Consider the following 20,745-nt stretch of genomic DNA (forward strand, 5'->3'; position numbering starts at 1 on the left):
GGGAGTGGCTCGGTGCACCTGTGGCTCCTTACCATCAGCTGGGATGGTTAAATTGGGAGGAAAGCCTGATCATCGGGGCCAGTGGGCCAGATCAGCTGCCAGAGTATGGAGCTGGTTTTGTTTCCTCACGTTCTGTTTAAGACCAAGGGTCTACTTGCTGAAGGGCTGCGTGTTGGGCACCCAGTGTTGGATTTGTGAAGCCTGCTTTGTGTTGAGCTCTTGTTTTTCCTTTGTGGCAAATAAATTCCTCTCTGTTGAGGTTACACCCAGTTTTTCCTGCCTCTGTATGTATTCATTCTTTCTACTTGTTACTCCCCTCATCCACTAGTCCTCGGGGATGTAACAAGCAGTCTGTTGTAATGTAAACTGGCCTATTTTGTCACCTAACCTTTCAAAACAGTGGTTTGGAATGCCACTGCCATTATATTGATAGGTCTGGGCAGATGTACTATTGTGACATTTAATGCTATTCTCAATCAGTTTCAGTGACATATTTGTGTCTTTGCTGTAGATCCTGGTGAGTTGGATCAGTAGGTTGCAACCTGGTAGGTATCAAATATAAAATATTACACAGTCATAATTATCCATCTCTGAGATTAATGTATCCTTTGGATTGCATTTAATTGCACCTTATGTCTTAAGAACAAGTTATTTTAAAGAATAAATGTAATTACACTTCTCAAATATTCTCATTCATAATAAGGTCCAGTGGCGGCTGGTGGTGAAATTTGTTGGGTGGGCTAACAAATGCATAATACCGATTAAACGATTAAACACAGCTGCAAAAGCCACATCAACTGTGATACACACAGTTACATCAATTACAAGTACACTATACTTTTTTCGTGCTCTACATCCTCTCTCTCTCTCTCTCTCTCTCTCACACACACACACACACACACACACACACACACACATACACACACACACACACACACCAGTTGTTTCATCATCTTGCACAGCCACAAATCCACAATTCCTTGTTGAGACCATGCGGTATCTCCTCCAAAAAGTAAGCATGGGAAACAGAAAAGTGAATTCTTAGCTACACTTGCCGTTAGCAAGTCCTTTCGGTCAAACCAAGAAACACAAATCTTACGATTTTGTTGTTTGTCCCGTTGAGTTATTTGAACATTGTTTGGCCGACATGATCCCAGTCTCTTAACTTCCAGCTTTTCCTCCAAAGACACTGAGGAAAATGGACAAGAAAGCAAATAATCCACCTCGTTCATGCTAACGCCCGTCATAGCTTAAACTTTTTCTCCCTCCTTCCTAACTCTGGCACAAATGGCAGCACTGCTGTGTTAACTCGCTGCTATTGGTCAAAAGTCAGTGGCCTGTGGGCTGACTGAAGTTAGCCCAAATGATCAGTAAATCACGGGGGCGGGACATGACACCTGTCAATCACTTACAAGAACGAAATTAATGAAAGCGGACTGTATCTGCTGGGGCTGTAAAAATATGCCCATTTAGAGATATTCTATGTTTTTCTTTTGACTAATTGATGCTGTTGCTACCTTGATTTCACCTAAACTTAAGACAAGCTGTTGTAAGTTATTTAAAAAATAATTTTCTCTTATGAGGTAATGTGTTTTGGACTTTGTTTCACAGGGTTGAGGACTGGTGACAGACAATGTTCCATAAATGCTGTCACAGATCACTGTGGACATGATGATATATTATAGATTTGATTAAGGATAATTCACATAAATATCTATGTGGGCTTCCTTTTTTCACTACCCTGTTGTTGTTTTTTTTGTTGTTTTTTAGCCTTTATAAGCATGTTACCTCCTCAAGTTATTTTGGATATTGAACCCAGGTTAATGCAGATTGAGTCTGAGGAGATGATTTGAGAGGAATCTAGCTCCACTTTATAAACACATAGCTATTAGACCACGGTAATGTTTCTGATACTCATGCGGACTCGGGCTGGGGACGTGTATTGCTGTTGAAAGCCACAGTTAGTCAAGAAAACTCTTTTTATTTTTTACTTGCTTTAAGTTTATTTTTTCTACCATCCTAAGAGACCATTTATTATCTCTTGCGGATGGAATGTTCTGTTGTAACTGTTCTGTGTTCGTTGCCAAAGCCCTGCCATTTATGTAGAGAGTGTTATATGTGTTTTTCTGATTTGCATACTATATATTTGGGGATTGCCATTTTGAGCAGACCTCCGTGTGATATCCTCCAGTTAAAAAGGTGGCACAAACTTGAATATGAATAACTCCTTTCATGTCATGGAACGTTCGAGGCCTGAATTCTCCAGTAAAACGCACCAAATGCCTAGAATTCCTAAAACGTAATGAGATTGCTATTGCTCTGATCCAAGAAACACATTTGAAAACAAATGACATTCACAGGTTTCAGAATATATTTTATAAGTGTGTTGCTCACTCTTCTGTGCCAAATAAGAGGAAGTGTGTGAAGGGAGTGGCTATTTTATTCAGTAGGACGTTAGGGGTGAAGGTGGAAAAACTGGGAAGGGATGACATCGGCAGACTGACTTACGTTTGTATCACAATTAATAATATAAAACTTTGTCTTGCATCTGTATATGGCCCAAACATCCACGATCCACATTTTTTAAATACAATCTCTAATACACTTTTGGATTTTTCAGATTATCAGCTTATAGTCAGCTGTGATTTTAACCAGGTGTGTGATGCAAATTTAGACAAATCGGCAAATGCATGTTCAACCCAAGACTCCCCTGGTGGGATCAACACATTTATGTCAGAACTTAATGTTATTGATCCATGGCGCTGAAGACACCCCTTAATCAAGAATTATACTTTTTTTTCACCCAGGCACAAGACATATTCGAGGATTGATTACATGTTTATCTCTGCCTCCCGAAATTATAGTATCATCTCCACTGATATCCTTCCTATCGTGAAATCAGGCTACGCCCCTGTGTTATATAATTTAAGGTCTTACAATTTCACAACAAGGCTACTCATAGATGGCGCTTTAATGTGACATTACTCCAAAATGCAGATTTTTTGGAAAAACTGAGAGGTAACCTGAAAATATTCTTAGAAATCAACTCAGAGACAGCAGCTTCACCCCAAACACTCTGGGAAACAACCAAATGCTTTATAAGGGGGGAGACCCGGTCATTTGCCTCATATTTGAAGGCGAACAGGAGACGCAGGGTCATGCAATTGGAAGCTGAAATACGGACTCTGGAATGTGATCTAAAACAGCAGTTTTCTGAGCAAAACCATTCAGCTCTGTCTACTCTGAAATTTGAACTGAATAACTTGCTCAAGGCTAAAGCTGAGTTTAGAATTCATCGTACGAGACTCACATATTATGATCAGAGCGAAAGATCGAGCAAGGTTTTAGCTGCCAGACTAAAACAAAATGAGTCAGTCTCCACTTTCAGTGCAATTCAAACATCGACTGGGTTAGTTACATTTGACCCAGCTGAAATAAATGATACTTTTGCGGAATTTTATTCTAATCTCTATACAGCGGACCCTGCTCCTGACTTGGCTGCCCTTAAAACCTATCTGTCAGAACTTAAGTTACCAACATTGACTAACGATGACGCAAACGCCCTTGAGACACCACTTACCCTCTTAGAACTTAAAGAGGCATTGGGCTCAATGCAAAAAGGGAAATTGCCTGGCCTTGACGGGCGGCCCCGGAGTTGTTTTTGGAGTTGTGGGATATTGTCGGGCCATTGCTTTTAAACTCCCTTAACTACGCCCTAGACACTGGTTCCTTTCACTGTGACCAAAATACATCACTTATATCAGTTCTGATTAAGAAAGATAAACCACCTCTGAACTGCGGCAGTTACAGGCCGATATCACTTATCACAACAGAATTGAAGCTCTTTGCCAAGGTATTAGTTAAAAGACTGGAGTCATGTGTAGGCAAATTAATTCATTGCGACCAAACAGGGTTTTTAAAAGGAAGACTTGCATCAGATAATGTCAGACGCCTATTTCATATATTACACGCATCAGAATCGGACACATATCCTGCAGCTGTTTTCAGCTTGGATGCGCTAAAAGTCTTTGATAGAGTGAGCTGGATATATCGTTGGCAGGTCTGGGAGACCTTTTGGTTTGGCAAGAAATTCATAACAATGATAAAAATACTATATACTAATTCTTGTGCTGTTGTGCAAATAAATAATAATCTATCTGAAACATTTCCATTGCAGCGTGGAACTCGACAAGGCTGCCCATTGTCCCCACTCCTCTTCACCTTGTCACTTGAACCGCTAGCCCAAACAATCAGATTAGACACGCGCGTCTCACCTATCAGTATGTGTGGTACGCAACATAAAATTTCGCTTTATGCGGATGGCGTATTACTTTTTTACGAATATCTCTGAATCTCTGCCTCAGGTGCTCAAAGTTTTTACACATTTCGGTTTATTTTCCGGCTACAAAATTAATTGGGATAAATCTCTCCTCATTCCCTTGAACGCCTCTGCTAAAATTGTCACCTAACCACCCATCCAGCATATTGAATGGCATAATTCTGGATTTACATATCTGGGCATAACTGTAACAAACTTTTCAGATATATCACCTACAAATTACGATAATTTAAAACAGAGATTGCATCAGATATTCAGAGATGGTCTGTCCTCAAGATGTCACTGCAGGGCAGAATTGCAATACTGAAAATGAATGTACTTGGCCGATTGAACTTCTTGTTTTCTATGATCCCAATGCCTCCGCCACCTAAGTACTTTGATGAACTGCAGACTCTGACTACCAAATTCATATGGAATAATAAAAGAGGCCGTATTCGCCTACGTACGTTACAGCGACCAAAACACTCTGGAGGCTTGGCTGTACCTGACTTTAAGCTATATTACTGGTCATTCCAAATAAAGCAATTGTCAGTTTGGTGCAATCAGGATGCTGTCACACCCTGGCGTCAGATAGAGAAAGAGATCGTAAAACCTCATAGGCTTGCAGATATACTATTCTGTGGGATGAAACCTAGATATGTGTATAGAAAGTTTGGACCAATCATAGGCAACTCTTTGAAAATATGGTGTGCTGTCCAGAGAATCATGGGATGTAACTTGAAGCTGTGTGATCGCTCTCCTGTTTGGTATAATTACAATTTACTACAGCAGTCTGGTCCGTATTTTAACAACAGTTGGGCCTCCGGCGGAATCCATACTCTTCAAGATCTCTATGACAGGAACGGGTTGATTTCACTTCAGGAGCTCAAAGAACGTTATTCTCTTCCTGGGTTTCCCTGGTTCTTGTACCTCCAGCTGAGGTCTGTAATCCGTGCCAATGGAGTTGCATGGGACTTGCATTTACCATCTCATCCATTGGATACTTGGATCTCCCCTCAAACGTCCTCCACTGGACTGGTGTCTGTCATTTATAATGACCTGATTTCTAAGGATGCTAAACCTTTGGGAGTGATCGGATCTTGGAATCAAGAACTTAAGACTTTGGGCTATGATTAGGACTGGAACAATATCTGGAGCAACATAAGATAAGATAAGATAAGATAAGATAAGATAAGATAAGATAGACTTTATTAGTCTCACAAAGGAGAAATTTACCGTTACAGGGCTCTTAGAAACAAAAAACAGAGGAGTGCAAAAGCATTCCTGTCTCATCAAAGAATCCAGCACACCGACTTATTCACTACAAGTTTGTGCTGAAACTTTATGCCACACCATACAAACGCTTTACAATGAAACTGATAGATGATCCCAATTGTACGAAATGTGATCAAAAAGCAGTGGGTATATATCTTCATGTCTTCTGGGAATGCCCTTCAGTGTATAGCCTTTGGTCCAAAGTGCATAATTATCTTGAAAAGGTTTTGGGACTTTCTATTCCTATGCATCCCCCCCTACTTTTATTTAATGATCATGCTGGCCTTGGCAGTAACATTAGATTGGTGCAGAGGAAAATTATATTTGCGGAATTGACCGCTGCTAAGAAAACTATAATACACTCATGGTTTTCCCTGGACCCCCCATCAGCAAAGGAATGGCTCAATTACTTTAGAGATATTGCCCTTTTAGAAAGATCTTTAGCAGTTACACATAAAGCTCGAGCATCTACTGTGCAGGCCTGGGATGCTCTTATATCATCTCTTGCTGATGTAGCGCTGCTTGCTGGTATATAGGGCCACTCCCCACCTTGTTTTACTGGCCAACTCTTATCTGGGTCTTTATTTCCGCTGTCTCTAATTAATTGTATGGATATCATGTGGATTCCCTTATCTGTGTGCTTGAATCTGTCAAATGGTATTTGTTGTTTATCCCCACAAATTATTGTTATTTTTATTACTATGTGTATTTTTTCTTATTACCACTTTATCATTATTCTTTATTTTATTTTATTTATTTATTTACTGATTTATTCATTTTCTTCTCTCTATGGATATATCATTTGTCTATTTATCTTTCCTAAATTGGTAATGGCAAGGCAATGGCACTGTGTTTGTATTTTGTTCAGTGTTCAATAAAAAGTATGTCACAAAAAATAATTTTCTCATCTTTTTTGTGTTAGCTTGGGAGGGCTTAGCCCATTTATACCAGCCGTCCCTGATAAGGTCTGTCTTTTTAGAATCAGATTTTGTAAAAAACAAACAAACAAAAAAAAACATAAAATAAATAAACATAAATAAAATTATATATATAGGAAAATAATTGCGTGAGAGTCGAAGGAGAATCCCATGTGTTGGAGGTCATGCCTTTAATATGAGCACTTACTAAACAAAAACTTTTGATTCAAAGACTGAGGACAAACACATCACACTTTTGAAGTGAGGAAAAGATGACACTGCACAGAGACAAATAATCTTATTTTTTGACAAACAAAATTTTAAATGTTAATATCACTTATTGAAAGGATTTAGAGAAAATGACACTGCATAAATGTTTTTATCAGTTATGTCACAATGCTTTGCCTCTGCTCTTCCTTTATTTCAAGAAAATTTGCTTGAAGTTGAGGATGAAGGGATTTTGATTGTCCAAAATGTAGTAAAGTCATAATACACAGGCTTTAGCAGAGTACGGTATGTTTTATCACCCATACCAGAAGCTGCAGCACTGCTCGTGTTGTCATTTGGGATAACATAAAACAATGACAACCAGTAACCCTGACATCAGTAACTGAAGATATCAGGGCAGGTAGCAGAACAAAAGAGCTATCATTCAGCTGTGCATCCATGTGGAATAGGCCTACGGGCAGAAAAGAAAAGCTCCTCTAATTCTTGTACTGTGTAAATCAGTCATAACATTCAGGCTCTGACAGTCTCTCACTCAGAGTCAGTCTCACAGAACAGCATAAACACAAGCATACATAGATAAAGTGCATAATGTGTACACACACACACATACACACACATATGTATATATACATATGCATATATATACACTGCTCAAAAAAATTAAAGGAACACTTTTTAATCTAAGTATTGCATCAAATCAGTGAAACATGTGGAATACTGATCTGGTCAAGTAAGTAACTGAGGGGCTTTTTAGTCTGTTTCAGCTGATTTGGTGTTCATAAAATTAACAACAGATGCACTAGAGGGGTAACAATGAGACAACCCCCAAAACAGGAATGAGTGTACAGGTGAAGGCCACGGACATTTTTTCCTTCCTAATGTTTTCTGACTGTTTTTCACTAGTTTTGCATTTGGCTAGGGTAAGTGTCACTTCTGGTAGCATGAGGCGATACCTGGACCCCACAGAGGTTCCACAGACAGTCCAACTCCTCCAGGATGGCACATCAATGTGTGCCATTGCCAGAAGGTTTGCTGTGTCTCCCAGTACATTCTCAAGCGCATGGAGGAGATTCCAGGAGACAGGCAGTTTGTCTGGGAGAGCTTGACAGGGCTGTCGAAGGTCCTCAACCGATTAGCAAGACAGGTATCTGCTCCTTTGTGCAAGGAGGAACAGGATGAGCACTGCAATAGCTCTACAAAATGACCTCTAGCAGACCCTTGGTGTGAATGTCTCTGACCAAACAATCAGAAAGAGATTTGATGAGAGTGGTCTGAGGGCCCAGCGTCGTTTAGTGCCCGCTGTGCTCGCTGACTGGCACCGTGGAGCTCGGCTGGCATTTGCCATAGAACACAGGAATTTGCAAGTCCACCACTGGCGCCCCGTGCTTTTCATAGATGAGAGCAGGTTCACCCTGAGCACATGTGACAGGCATGAAAGGGTCTGGAGAAGCCGTGGAGAACGTTATGCTGCCTGTAACATTGTTCAGCATGACCGGTTTGGTGGTGGGTCAGTGATGGTGTGGGGAGGCATATCCATGGAGGGACGCACAGACCTCTACAGGCTGGACAGTGGCATTCTGACTGCCATTAGGTATCAGGATGAAATCCTTTGACCCATTGTTAGACCCTACATTGGTGCAGTGGTCCTGGATTCCTTCTGGTGCACGACAATGCCCAGTCTTATGTGGTAAGAGAACTCATGCAGTTCCTGGAGGATGAAGGAACTGATACATTAGCTGGCCCCATGCTCACCTGACCTGAATCCAATAGAACACCTTTGGAACATTATGTTTTGTTCCATCTGACACCATCAGGTTGTTCCTCAGACTGTCCAGGACCTCAGTGATGGCCTGGTCCAGTTCTGGGAGGAGATACCCCAGGACACCATCTGCAATCTCATTCAGAGCTTGTCCCGGCATCGTCAGTCATGCATACAAGCACATGGAGGCCATACAATCTACTGAACACCATTTTGAGTTGCTGCCAAGGAATTTCAGCAAGATGGACTAGCCTGCCACATTAGTTTTTCACTTTGATTTTGGGGTGTCTTGAATTTAGCCCTCCTCGGGGGTTGATAATTTTCATTCTCATCAAACAATGTGGCACTTTTCATTCCTAACACATTATCCAGTCCATATCAATGCTAATATCCAGTTTGTTTTTTCCCCGTATTGAAATATGATGTATTTTCAAAGTGTTCCTTTAATTTTTTTGAGCAGTGTATATATATGTATGTATATATGTGTATATATATATATATATATATATATACATATATATATATATATGCGCAGCGAAACTAAACTGTAGGTCTTGCCAGTTAGATTCATTCTGTTAAGACTATCTGGTCTTACAAACTTTTGTGAAATGAGTATGAAAATTTAACATATCACGTACGTAGGAAACACATTTCCCCACCATGAAAGGATTCATTAAAGGACACATTTTTTGATTAATCGAAAACAAATCTGTGTATGTAGAAAAAAGCAGATTGTCCCAATAAAACATGAACTTTGTTTTGTTTTATGCAGACTAAAAGTTATCTACTGATGTCTACGTACATTAAATTTAGAAACATGTCAACTGTGACTGTGGTGTGTCAAGAGCAAATGCAGAAGTGATGTGATCAGTTTTCTAAACCAGTCAGGGTGGTAGATTTCCTAGCAATAATCAGCCTCATGTTTGAAAGAAAACGATCAAGAAAGTCCACCTTTTACCAAGCTCGGTTATGGTTTCACAGCAAAATAAAGCACTCCCAATCCATGATCTTTCTCTGCTCTTAATCAAGAATCTATTAAACCCAATATCTGGTAAACTGAACTGGCCAAGTAGTTCCTTTGTGCCCAAAATAACCATCCCTTTTCTATAGCAGGTGAATAACTACATATTTAACTTTGATGTGTAACCCTATTCCTGCCATAGAAACATAGGATCATGAAAAAACACTTATGTTGTTGATGGGAGACTTGGGAGGTAATAAGTACAATCAAATTCCCATGCTCGACTGGCAATCTATGCAGGGTGTCCCCTGCCTTCATCCTCAATCAGCTGGAATAGGCTCCAGCACCGCTGCGACCCTGAGGATAAGTATATAGATAATGGATGGAAATTCCCATCCTCGCATAGACAGTTTTTACATTTAGCTGACCCTATTATTATTACAGATTTTGCTCACTCACTTGTTGTATCTGGCCATCAGTGTTTTTCTAGCATTTATCCTGGGACATCTCTCTCTATACCGTTCCAGATTCAGGAACTATCCAAATCTAACAGGCTGTTCCAACAAAAATGTTGAAAGCAAAGGATCTGGACTTAGAGTAGCTAAATGACTCATGTTGGTAAGACATTCTTCCCACTAGCATAGATGTTGGTAGGATGCAGGGAATATGCTACCCTTCAGTATTTATTTATGATTATTAATTATTATTATGTTACCCCCTCAGTATTTACAAAGGTGTATTTGTCTTGTCCTGTAGAAACATGATGACTTTTATTATGAAAAACCATTTAATTAATAATATTCAAAACATTAAAATTAATCAAAAAGCAAGAAAGGAAGTGTTTAATACCTAAAATTTCTACAGGGGGTGAACCCTCAGACACCACATTTAATGTGTTCTCCTTAATCTTATCTACCTCTATTCTGCTGGAGTGAAGCCCATATCTTAGACGCAGACAGCCAAGCCAATTAAAGGTAAAATCTTTGCCGGCGTACTACAAGATGAGTGAGAAGACTTTTGACATCCACACTGCTGTGATGGACTACCTAATGCCTGACAGTATATTATGAATGTATATTTTGAATATTTTTGTTGCATAATTCTATCATGATGGAGGGATTTAATCCCTGTATTTTCTTCAGCAATATGAAATCTGTCTTTTGCATGTCTCATTTCATGAAATTTTGTGAGACTGTTATTTAATGCACTCAAAAACAGACAAAAACATGCAACTGTAGCCCAGCATGCATTTGTGTATATACAGGAAAAAGAAGGAAGAAAGTGAGAGGGAATTTTATAAACTTACCCAAACACTTACTTATTGTGATAATAAATACAGATAGGTGCATATTCTGAGCCAACTTAGATGACAGTTGCTGCTTTTTATTCCCTTGTGTGATCATATCGCCAGTAACATCAACAAAAAAAAAAACAAAACGTGTGTTAACAGTAAAACTGCCAGGTCACGGCTGCAAGAGAGCCATTGGCACCCAAAAGTTTTAAAGTTAACATTAACTTTTCTTTCGCTTTTTACTTCACTGTGCTTCAAACATCAGTCACTTGCAAGAGCAACTAGATCAAGAAAGTAAGCCTTAAAAAAGCATTGACCTAAATTTACACACTGGCAAATTTATCCAAGCAAAGATCTGGTACAAATGACCTGCTATAGCAATCTTGATGTTAGCTGCATCTCCAAACTCGACAGTTAAGCAGATGGATGCTAAAGCAATTATACAGAATTTCTTGTATCCATTATATGTACAACACTTAGCAATCTATGCAAGATTTTCATCCATCAAGTCCAGAGATATTTCACATAAAATCTCAAAATAGACCAAAAGTTATCTTTTTTTTAGTTATGTAAAGCTCATTTGCTGTATTATACCAGTTCCTCCATTTTATGATGCTCTCTTTCTGTAGATGAGTACAATGTCCAACCCTCCCACCCCCCACCCCCACCCCCACCCCACCCCCACCCCCACCCCCAGGTCATGACAAGATGTCTGAGACCACTCTATGGTCTGAAAAACACACTGACGTTTATAGACACGTCTACCAAAAAGCATGGGTTTTTATATATATGTGTGTGTGTGTGTGTGTGTGTGTGTGTGTGTGTGTGTGTGTGTGTGTTATTTTATACTTAATTAGTATATTACATATAGTTAATATAATTAATATAAATGGCAATATATTGTCTGTCAAGTTCAGTCAAGGGTAAAAGTATAGACACATTCATCATCCAAAGAAAAGCTTAAAGGGACTGGAACCAGATTCAATTCTGCTTTTCCAAGAGCATGTCAAATCACCTAAACATGACAGCTCACAGCAAACTAATATATATATATATATATATATATATATATATATATATATATATATATACACATCAGTTGGAGACTGTGGAACAAAACAAGCAGAAAAGAAGCGATAGATCATGCTAAGTGATACTCATATCTGAAGCAAAGTGAAGGAAACAAGAAAAAAGAAAAGACAGCATGAACTCTGAGACACTGGGGACAGTGAGGGAAAGGTGGGAGAAGGGCAGCAGCCGTTCACATTGAGCTTGACACATCCCACACACACGTATGCAGACATATATGAGCGCACAACCTTTCTGTCACTTCAAGGAACATACACACAACCCTAAAACAGCTTAGAGACCTACAAAAGCTCTTTCTAAAGTCTGTGTTCCTGTGCATGTCTATATTTCCTCAGGGCTTTTCTTTGGGTCGAGTCAGGCCAGAACTAGCCTAACAGCCACGTCAAGTGCTAATCTGAAACAAGGAATTCTACATGCAGAAATGAAATCTTTAAAATTGTCGAATGGTAGGATTAAGTAAGCATTTATGTGATTCTTATTTGGTTAAACTGCACTACATTATGCGCTGATAATGCTGCGTCACAGCTCTGGTGCGTATCCACTGTGTCAGTGTGGCCACTGAGTGGTAAGCTTTTACTGTGTATTTTTCAGAGTGCTCAGCATCCTGTAATTGTCAAAATTCAACTGACAAGACTGAGCCATGACAGCTAAGTATATATCTGTGTGAAGCTGCATTTCACTGGAAGCGGCATGTTACCTGGCTATGACAAACAGCACACAACTGACACCCAAGTAAGCCAGCAGAATATACATCCAGATATCAGGCGAGAGAGGGTTGAGGAAGGAGAAGACCCCAGGGTTGGTTCCGTTGGGCTTGCGGTACAGTATACTTATACCCAGTGTCATGAATGGCTTGGAAAAGTCGATAACCTTCTCGCGCACATATGTGATGGCAAGGGGAGCCACTGCCAGATCAGCTCTCTGTCAACAGGAAAAGGCAAGAGGAATAGGCTATAAGTTATGGGCACATGAAGCATTTAGAGGCAATCAAATTATGAAAACAGGGTCTTTACACACTACAGAGTATGTCCTAAGGCACTTAGCTAGAAATTTAAAGCCCTCTTTCTCTTTTCACCTATCAAATGCACTCCCACTATTAAATTCACGTTTTTTCTCTCTGGACATCTTAGGTTAGCTTTTGTAAGACTTCGGGTTAATGTTTTGTTCAGGTGCTGCAGTGGTAATAGGTTTTCATTTAAATTACTATTACTGTGAATACATGTAGCTGATTGTACCATACAGTGTTACATTCAATGAACATTAACATGGTGTTTCCGACGTTTCCACAATTATATATAATATGGCATCCTTAAATGGAAAATATGTGCTAAGATATAGAGAAAGAATTTATTGAGTCTGTCGAGAAAATGTTACCATATCTGGTCTGAGTGTAATAAATCTTAGGCTGCATTGTGACTATAAACGCTAAACATTCACAGCAAGGTCAAGTAGTTCATTTCTCAAAGATACATGCTTTTTGTCTTACGAAGGTTGCCATATATCACTTGAGGAGGAATTGACTGAACTCAGTGCTCACAGTGATAATACATGAAAAGTCTAGCTGATAACAGGCACATCGGAATCTAGTTAAACTACTCTAAAGTAATACAGTGTACATACATTAGGATATTTTTACTCCACTAGGAACATTAAACAGACCAAATATAGCTTTGCTAAATTTCTTAGACAAGACCTTTCCAGCTTGTTTAGCTCAAACCAGCATTTCCTCCACAATCAAACTTCTCTCTGAGTCTGCACTCCCCAGTCTTCTGAGGCTCTGTCTACTGCAATCACCAAATGTTTAAGTCAAGCTCTGTGCTAGAAGTGGGGCAGGCCCACACTGAAAACCATCTCGCAGGGGATTGGACCCTTCACCCATGAAAAGACCAGCCTATCTTCCACAACGGCCAATCTCTGCAGTGATCAAGAACAGACGTAGAAGACAAGTGTGGAGGAGTTAAGGGAGACTTGACCCCTTGTGGATGTTGCTTCTAATGAGGTCAGATATTGACTATTGAGCATGCAGCGCCTGCTATTTCTCTGTCCATGCAGTTTATCCTAACTGGGACTTTGTTGAGTGTAATGATCTACACTGTGAGCAGATTGTGTGTGCTTGTGTGTGTGTTTTAATAAGCTCTGTGGGGGAAACAACTCACAACAGAATCTATGCTCTCCTCGCATCACTGTACTCTCACATTGTGCCAGTTGTTAACTCCTTATTTGCTTTCTTTTCTTTCCTTCCTATTGTGTGTCTGAGCAATACTCCTCCACATTAGATCTTATTCTTGGATATGTCCAACCAAACATTTGGTTGCTTAAAGATTTTGACATTTACTCTGATGTCTAAAAAAAGTTATAAAACTATTACACTAGCACAAAATGAAAACAATAAACCACTGAATTTTGCATATCTGGACAAATACATTTCTGATTTTAATAAAATCCAACAAGAAAGACACTTCAGGTGAATAATGTAATTTTTAATCTCTATCTGCAACAATTATTACCATAAACTATATTTGAAAAATGTTCATCAGTCCAATGATTGCAGCGTATGCTCTCGTATTTTAAACTACCTCATTATCTTTTTAAGTTCCTTTTGCTGTGAAGTCCGTGTTCTGACCAATAAATGACATTTAACAAATGACAAAAAGTTATCTAATTTATTGGTCATCACTGTTTAGTTGCTTAATGTATAGATTAAAATACATGGTCCAATTTCACTACTACAAAGAACTGTTCAGATGACAGAAAAAGACCCGTTGTTTCTTGTTTTTCTTCAGTGGTATGACATTTTAGGTACTATTTATAAATGAAGCAATCATCACTGAAGAAAATTTAATGCTTAATGCAGTTGTTTCCAACATTTGTAAAATACACTGACAGTCATTAAAAACTTTGAGACCATATTTTTCAACATAATTTTTATTTTGAAGCCCGAAACTGGATTTTCTTCATATGAATCATTTGTTTAGTATATTGGCATACAGAAACAAAAATCTTAAATTTTCAAGAATGATTTCAAAATAAAGAATTTCACAAAAGAAAACGGCACCTGCCAAACACAAAGTCACAACAGTCAATACCGAGTATGGCCTCCATTTGCTTCGATGCAGGCAGCAATCCGTCGGCGCATGCTTTGGACCAGGCTTCTGATTGTGGGTTGGGAACAGCCCATACGCCTGGCTACATCACTGTAGCTCAAAGTGGCCTCCACCATACCCAGTGCCCGGAGACGTTGTTCATGTGATAGACGCGGCATGATGCTGTTCACTGGACTAACAATGGTGGCCTTTTTTGGGCCTTTATATAGGCCTTCAAAACCCATTCTCAAATTGTGCAGATACTCACTGAGTATTGCTTGGTGTGTATTTGGTTCAGTTTTGCAAAGTGACCAACCCATGTGCAATGAATCATGACAAAATGACAACTCATCATTATCTCAAGTACCAGGGCACTAGATCATCAGTAAATCCACAATTAATAATTACAACCTCCCTACAAGTAGAATTCTGTGTACATTTCTACCTCAAAGTTTCTATTGACTGTCAATATACATCAAAGTGCATGCTTTTTATTTAACCCAAAACCATTCTCCCCAAAATTTTAGAATTTTTATTACTATGCTTTAAATATTTTGTTCCTCCCCATGCTCCTGTAGACATTCCTTCTAGATCTATCTGCCAGTAATAATAGCATTCCACTGCCCAAATGATATGCTGTTTCAGAAAACAAAACACAAAAAATTCAAAATAAAACACCAGAACAGTTCCATTAACTGCTTTAACTTTGACCTACTGTGTGCATATCCATGCTTCTAAATCAGTTGTTGCATATAAAATGTGTAGAGTAGCCTATGTAGTTCACTAAAATTGACACTATTCTGTTTTTACTGTTATCATACAAAATTATTTTCTTCTTTTTAAAACAGGAAATGATACAAATGAGTGCCATCTGACAGCACCTTGGACTCTCATTGTCAATTCCAATTTACTAATGAATGCTTTAAAATCCTTTAGTTTAGTTTGAGGAATTAGAGCTTTCATTACCTTTTTAAATGTCGTTATTTTAAATGCTTTGCAAGTGTGACCGCCTCTTTTCCCTTATGCACTGTGGGTGACAGCGTGAATCGCCTACACACACTACATAGTGAAACTTTGAAATTCTTCTTCTTATTATTATTATTATTTTGTCTTATCTTCCTTTCACTTTACCTCCAAATGAAGTGTTTTAGATAACACTGGTCAACAACAAATTTGTTGTCTGCGTTTTTTCAGCTGATTTAGGACGAATCTGATGCGCTGAATCCAAAAATTACATTGGTTTTGCTCAATCAGGTCAAGTTTTTGAGCTATGGCCACATGTTGTTTTTTACGTTTTTGTTCACATGTACGCATGTGTGGAGCATTTTAGTAGAATTTGGTGGGGGTAAAATGCCATGTCGAATAATTGTTTTGATTGGAAATGATTATTTTAATGACAAGAAGTATTCAAGTCCGATAGTTATGGGTGATTATGTCCAGGGATTGTGTCGAAAAGGGATCTGCATCTGACCTGATGGAGAGAAACGGATGCCATTTCCTGATTCAGCAGTGCAAAAATACCCTAAATCAATTGTAGAAATCTAGACAACATTCAAAAAGTAAAAAATTGTTGCCTAGTGTAATAGTAGAGTGACTGAAAGTGCTCTATCAAAAAAAATTATTAAAGTTGATCCTGTAGGTTCAGGTGCAGGTTTTGTTAGCTGAAATCATGTTCACAGTTATTTAATTATGATGTAGAGACTCACGTGGTCCATTAGCTCCTTGACCATGCCATTCCACTGGCCTGTGTTCTCATCCTGAGAACCATATTTTCCATCTTCTACCAGGCGAACCTCATAAGTGAATCCCAGGATGTTGGCCAGCTCTCTCAGCAGATCTATGCAGTAGCCCTCAAAGCGGTCGTTCCCATACAGCGGTTTGTCAGACTTCTTGAACATCACATATGGCTCTTCCTGTTAGGTGACATAGTGGAGGAGGGATGAGTCTCTGCAGCACTTGGCATTTATTTATATTTTTTACATACTGATAAGGCCTATCTGAGAGAATGTCTGATATGTGAGATAGACCTTTGAGATGCACAAGTCCAAATACACACTGGCTCAGCGAGCAAAGCATGTTGAAAGCTGCTATGTTTGTGTGTGTGTGTGTGTGTGTGTGTGTGTGTGTGTGTGTGTGTGTGTGTGTGTGTGTGTGTGTGTGTGTGTGTGTTGTGTGTGTTTGTGTGTGTGTGTGTGTTTGCCAGCAGTCCCAGTTCTGTGTTGTGAGGTAGGGCGGGTGCAAAGTGAGGCATGACCATAATACGAGATAATCCCCCATATCAATGACTCTATGCTCCTCTCAGGCACAGCAGACTGGATTTGGGCCCAGGCCCAGCTTTTAGGACACCACATGCTTTGTCAATAAGATAAGAGATGCTGATATATGGTCACAAAAAGAGAAAGCAAGAGCTGGTACATCCTCTCTGTTCACACGAACAGCTGGAGAGATTACTAATGTCTTTTTCATACTGTTTCCTTTCTGCCTCCCGCCTACTGAGCATCTCCTCTGCCATGTCCTTCTCCTCTCTCCCCTCCACACTTCGTTCCCTGTTTCCTCCTCCGCCTGTTTCCTTCCCTCTCTACCTCTGCTCCATGCGCCATCTGTCTTTGTTAGCCATAGATGCTCGTTCTTGCAGCTCATCCCTTATTTATACGATTCCCTTGTCTCTTTCAAACAAATAAATCCTAAAAATATATCGCCAAGCAGGTGTTGTTTATCATATAACTATACCACAACTGAAATAAAGAAACAAACAAAAATCATTAAAGATCACTAGCAATTTTTACACATTTCCCTGACTGGAACTTTCCATGGCAATCTGAAAAATCAGGCAGTTGTTGAAGCGTAGTATAAATTTACCTTGACATAGTGATTGTAGACAGACATTGAGCATAATGATTTCAGTCCACAGCTTTGTGCTGAGACAAATTATTGTAGAATGATTTTTTTTTTAATGGTTTTATAGTTTTACTGAAATGTATAATTACAAGCTTAATTCTAAATCATATCTTTTTGAACCCTTGATCAAATTGTCCTGATTTTACAACTGTGAAATTCATGTACAGGATTAAAATCCTTTGTAGAAGTTTTAGGAACCACAACAATGTACCGTGTTGATAAAAACAACCCCCCTCCCCTCATCATTGGAAAGCTTTTCAACACTGAAATACGGTCAAATTATCAAACATCAATTAATTAGAAATGTAAAACACAAAATAAATGATTGCATAAATCTGTGTTCTCTTTTTCTCTTTTTTCTTTGGAAATTTTTGTCAAAAAAGATCATGTTTCAATGTTGAAAAGCAAAAAGGGAAAATTTCCAAGGGTGAGCGAATACTTTCAATAGGCAAGTCTTAGCTCTTGTCCTTCATCTTCCCTTGTGCTATTGGCTGATGAATCTGCAGCCAGTCGTATTGCATGCATAAAGGCTTTGGAATTGCATTTATTGCTGTCTGGGTCTGTGTTTCTGCTTCTTCACAGCCAGATTATTAATATAAGCTATTTGGCCAGATCAGCTCACTTGTAATTGTTTCTCAGTTAAGGTTAAAAATAAAATTGTGATTTTGAGGTAATCATGTAAATGGCTTAGGGTGCCATTTCTCCGACTTTTATATTTTACCTACTACTATATTTTTGACATGAAGCCCTGTAGAGGAGAACTCCCATTGCTGTTACAGTCCCTTTCTTTTGTTACTTTCTCTTCACTGGGACTTTGGTTAATGTTGTCTTTCTTTTTAGGTAGTAATATATTTGTGATTTTATCTCTAAAAAGGTCTTTCCCCAAAGCTACATTCAAGGTTATTTATCTGGCAATGAATAGTTGGAACACTGAGCAAATTGTTATCTTATATTTTTTTATTTAGTTTAATGTTACTCCCCTCACCCAAGGACCAACATCGGGCTGCAGCATTCATTGTCATGCTGCAGAATAAAATTGGAAAGGATCAGACACTTCTTGATGACATTGTGCTATGAATCTAAAAAGAATTTAAATAGGTATAACGCCTAGACGTTTACACAGTATGTAAGAAATTGTCATATGTAAGTAATAATTTCATAATATTGTGAAATTATCAATATATCAGAAAATATCCATGCCTAACCCAAATTTTAATATCAAATGCTTTTACTTACACAGTACGAAATAGTTCCTCAAGTGAAAGCACACAGGAAATCATTGTTTTTCCTACTAGAAACATTATTTAAAAGCCTCTCAGTAAAACAAAATATGAAACAGGTCTTTTTACAGCAGACAGTTTACATTCAATATTTGAAATATAAACTTATATTGTAATGATTTATTGCAAAATTGTTATTTGATTTAAAATGCAGTGCTGTTTTACAATATTTATTGGTGGAGAATGAAACACATCACATTATCACAGTTTAGTTAAGGGTCACACGTGGAATTGTGGATCATGCAGTACAGCTGCAGAGGGATATGCCAACATTGCTACAGGGAAAACAATATGGCTTAAAAACAGAACTATTCTGCACGGTCTGAGAGGCACACACGTTAATTATGACTTTTAAGTTTTATTTGTTTCATATTTGTTGGCATTATTTGTTCAAGTGCTTTGTATGAGTGGTTTTAATACACTGTTGTCGCAGGCTATCATATTGGATGACAGAAAACTAGTCAGAAAGACATATTTGTAATCTGTCTAATCAGAGATATTTTTGTGAAGCTTTGTGTTTAATTGAAATGTTTGTAAGTCATTTATTTTCATAGTTGTCACGGTGTCGGCTGACTGAGGTGAAAAATACATTTTAATCATTGCGTGTCAAACGATTAAAATTTTTAATCATATTAATCACAGGGTTGCTGTGGATTAATTTCGATTAATCACAATTACATATCATAGATTTTTAATCCATATTATTCACATTTCATTTTGCATGTGCACACAGACTCAAGAAAAAGGAGAATATATATGCTCTTAAAATGTTTATTAACCACCTATAAAGGTTCATGTTAGAATACCGACGAACGCATACTTTCTGTTAATGTGGGTTAATGTAGGTTATATATATACACTGTATATAAGCAACATAATGATTGTTGTTACTGGCAAAACATTATTTCTACAGCCCTCTGATGCCCTTTAATATTAAATCACATTTTCTCTACTCCATTATTTTCTTTACCATGAAGTCAGGACTCATATGAACCAAAATAAAAAAACAGACGCCTTTCTCAGATGTAAAACATGTCATCTCTGACGGAGTTGCATTTTAAATATATAGTGGTCACAAATAGTCCGACACAAATGTTCCTCCATAACAACACACAGTGAGTTGCTCTTACAGCCTCGGTCACGTTTTAGTATTTCCTGACAAAGTAAAACTAAGAGTGACATCATGACGGTTGCTGATGACAGACAATAATGTTAATCATTTTAACTTTTTCTCTTAACGAAAACGCTAGACATGTTGAGTCATTTTTAATTTCACAACATTTGTTATAAACTTACCTGTCAGCTCAGCCCACTCCTGTAATGTTGCCTGGCTGTAGCTTAGTGCTGTATGTTATTGAGAAGACAGCGGTGAGGACTGACAACTGAATGGAGTCAGATATATGACACCATGTATTGAACAAACGGCGCAAGGACATCATTCTGAATGACTCTGACATTTAACAGCATTTACTATTTTATGAGAAATTAAGGATACAATGGCATTTAATCAGCAAAAATGGCTATAATCAGCCGATTTAATTGGCCAGCCATAAATCAATCGGGCCCTATTGTGTAGCGTCTTCCATTTCGAGTTGCTTGGTTCTGCCACTATCGGATCAACTGCCTATTTGCACATGCCCGACAGC

General features: G+C 38.5%; 1 protein-coding gene across 7 annotated transcripts in view; it reads right to left on the reverse strand.

Moving 5' to 3' along the window:
• grik2 (glutamate receptor, ionotropic, kainate 2) overlaps positions 1-20,745 on the reverse strand; it is a 578,538-nt gene that overhangs the window by 126,889 nt on the left and 430,904 nt on the right. For all 7 annotated transcript variants that reach the window (XM_051957244.1, XM_051957249.1, XM_051957243.1 and 4 more), the window contains 2 exons: positions 16,628-16,834; positions 12,536-12,759 (listed from right to left, as the gene is read on the reverse strand). In XM_051957244.1, the coding sequence (XP_051813204.1) occupies positions 12,536-12,759; positions 16,628-16,834 (431 nt within the window). The remainder of the gene's footprint in view (positions 1-12,535; positions 12,760-16,627; positions 16,835-20,745) is intronic.

Source organism: Acanthochromis polyacanthus, chromosome 12 (assembly GCF_021347895.1).
Source record: "Acanthochromis polyacanthus isolate Apoly-LR-REF ecotype Palm Island chromosome 12, KAUST_Apoly_ChrSc, whole genome shotgun sequence".
NCBI classification, from domain to species: domain Eukaryota; kingdom Metazoa; phylum Chordata; class Actinopteri; family Pomacentridae; genus Acanthochromis; species Acanthochromis polyacanthus.